The 1,922-nt window shown below is 39.3% G+C and overlaps 1 protein-coding gene across 1 annotated transcript; it reads left to right on the top strand.

Annotated features, from left to right (window-relative positions):
- Positions 1 to 994: 994 nt before the first annotated feature.
- LOC110732026 lies at positions 995 to 1,618 on the top strand. The gene has a single exon (XM_021911937.1). The coding sequence runs from the start codon at positions 995 to 997 to the stop codon at positions 1,616 to 1,618; it is 624 nt and encodes a 207-aa protein (XP_021767629.1).
- The last annotated feature ends 304 nt before the right edge of the window (positions 1,619 to 1,922 follow it).

Consider the following 1,922-nt stretch of genomic DNA (forward strand, 5'->3'; position numbering starts at 1 on the left):
AAATTCATGGTGGTTTTGCAGAGTCTTATGCAATTTTACCAAAATATGCAGAGATTATTAAAGCCACAAATCCTGGCTCATATGCTCTGATCACATGGACTGACAATGGGGTTAATGGTACCAAATTCAAGGCATGTTTCTTCTCTTTTGCAGCTCAGGTGAAAGGGTTCTTGAGTGGTTGCAGACCCATTATAGGGATAGATGGTGCACATCTAAGTGGGTATTACAAAGGAATTATGCTCACTGCAGTAGGCATTGATGGTAACAATGAAATTTTTGTAATAGCTTATGGATTGGTGGATACAGAGAGCATAGACAGCTGGTCTTATTTCTTCACAAACCTAAGACACTTATTTGCCCAGAATGGTTGCCAGAAGGAAGATTGGACTTTTATAAGTGACAGGATGAGGGTTAGTGTCTTGCTTTTTTTTGTAATTCAACTTTGCTTCTCTTATGTGAATGACCACTAACCAAGTGTTTAATCTTCCCTGAAGGGTGTTGAACCAGCCCTTTTTGAAGTGTTCCCAAGGGCAACAAGGAGAGTCTGCTGTCAGCATCTGTACTTAAATTGCAAGACTGCTGGATGGAGTGGGACAGAGTTCCATGAGCTATTTTGGATTGCAGCCAATGCCTATAATGAGTATGTATATGACAAAGCAATGTCAAAGATAAAGAAGTATGATGCAGCAGCATTTGAGTACCTGACAAATATTGAAGAGCAGTGGACTAGGCACAAGTTTGACAGAGTTGTTTGTTGTGATCATAACACAACAAACTTTGTTGAGTCATTCAACTCAGTTACAAAGGACAACAGAGACATGCCTGTGTTCACTTTACTGGAAGATATTAACTAACACTTTATTTCATGAGTTCAGTTGGTACTTTATTTCTTGTTCTGATATCTGTGAATTTGTTTGTGCTGTATTTGTTTTTTTTTTTTTGTTTTTTTTTTTCAAAAACTAAACCAGCTGTCAGGAATTGGTGCATGAAAAGAATGGGTTCCAGGTTTGACAAAGCAATTGACATGGACCCTAATGAGCTGACAGAACATGCTAAAGAGGTTTTGGAGACAAGAAGTGAAGAGTCAAGGTTGTGTCATGTAACAACAGCTAGTGGGAGAGAGTTTGAAGTCAGGGATGACCATGTCAAGTTCCCTGTCACACTTCAGACTATGACATGTGGGTGTGGGAAATGGCAGGGATCAGGGATACCATGCAGGCATGGTCTTAGGGTCATCTACAGCCAGAGACTACAGCCAACAGATTTTGTGTCACCATACTACAAGGGGGCTGCGTATAAGATGACTTATGGAGACCATATCCACCCTATGGCTGATCCTACTCATTGGCCTGCATTTGATGTACCTGAAATTTTACCACCAACTGTCAAAAGAACTGCAGGCAGACCAGCTAAGCAGAGAAGAAGAGCCCCTCATGAAGCAAGGAAAGGAAAGAGGCACAAGAACAACAAATGCAGTGTTTGCAAGGAATTGGGACACAATGCCTTAACCTGTAAGGCAAGGAAGGAAGCAGCAAAAAAGGCACAAGATGCAGCAACCTCTTCACAGCAAGCCAAAGGAAGGGGGAGGAAGAGAAAGGCTGACAGTCAGCAACCTTGAAGCTGCCATGCATGATGTGTCAACTTTGTTTGAGGATAATTTTTAAAATTTTTTGTTAAGTTTCTGGTATTTTGCTCAACAAACTGTTAAGTACTTGGTTGTTTTTTAGGGATTACTATTTGACCTTAAGTGTTAATGCACAATTATGTGGCCATAATTTTTGGAATGATAATGAACTTTGATTACAATAATAATTTCAAGGCTACATATAACTAATGCACTTTGTTTACATTAATCATTTCAAGGCTACAAATACAATTAACAAAAACATAAGTACTCCTATTTTTATTGCTAGATCAACTAT

The sequence above is a fragment of the Chenopodium quinoa genome, unplaced genomic scaffold, assembly GCF_001683475.1.
Source record: "Chenopodium quinoa cultivar QQ74 unplaced genomic scaffold, ASM168347v1, whole genome shotgun sequence".
NCBI classification, from domain to species: Eukaryota; Viridiplantae; Streptophyta; class Magnoliopsida; order Caryophyllales; family Amaranthaceae; genus Chenopodium; species Chenopodium quinoa.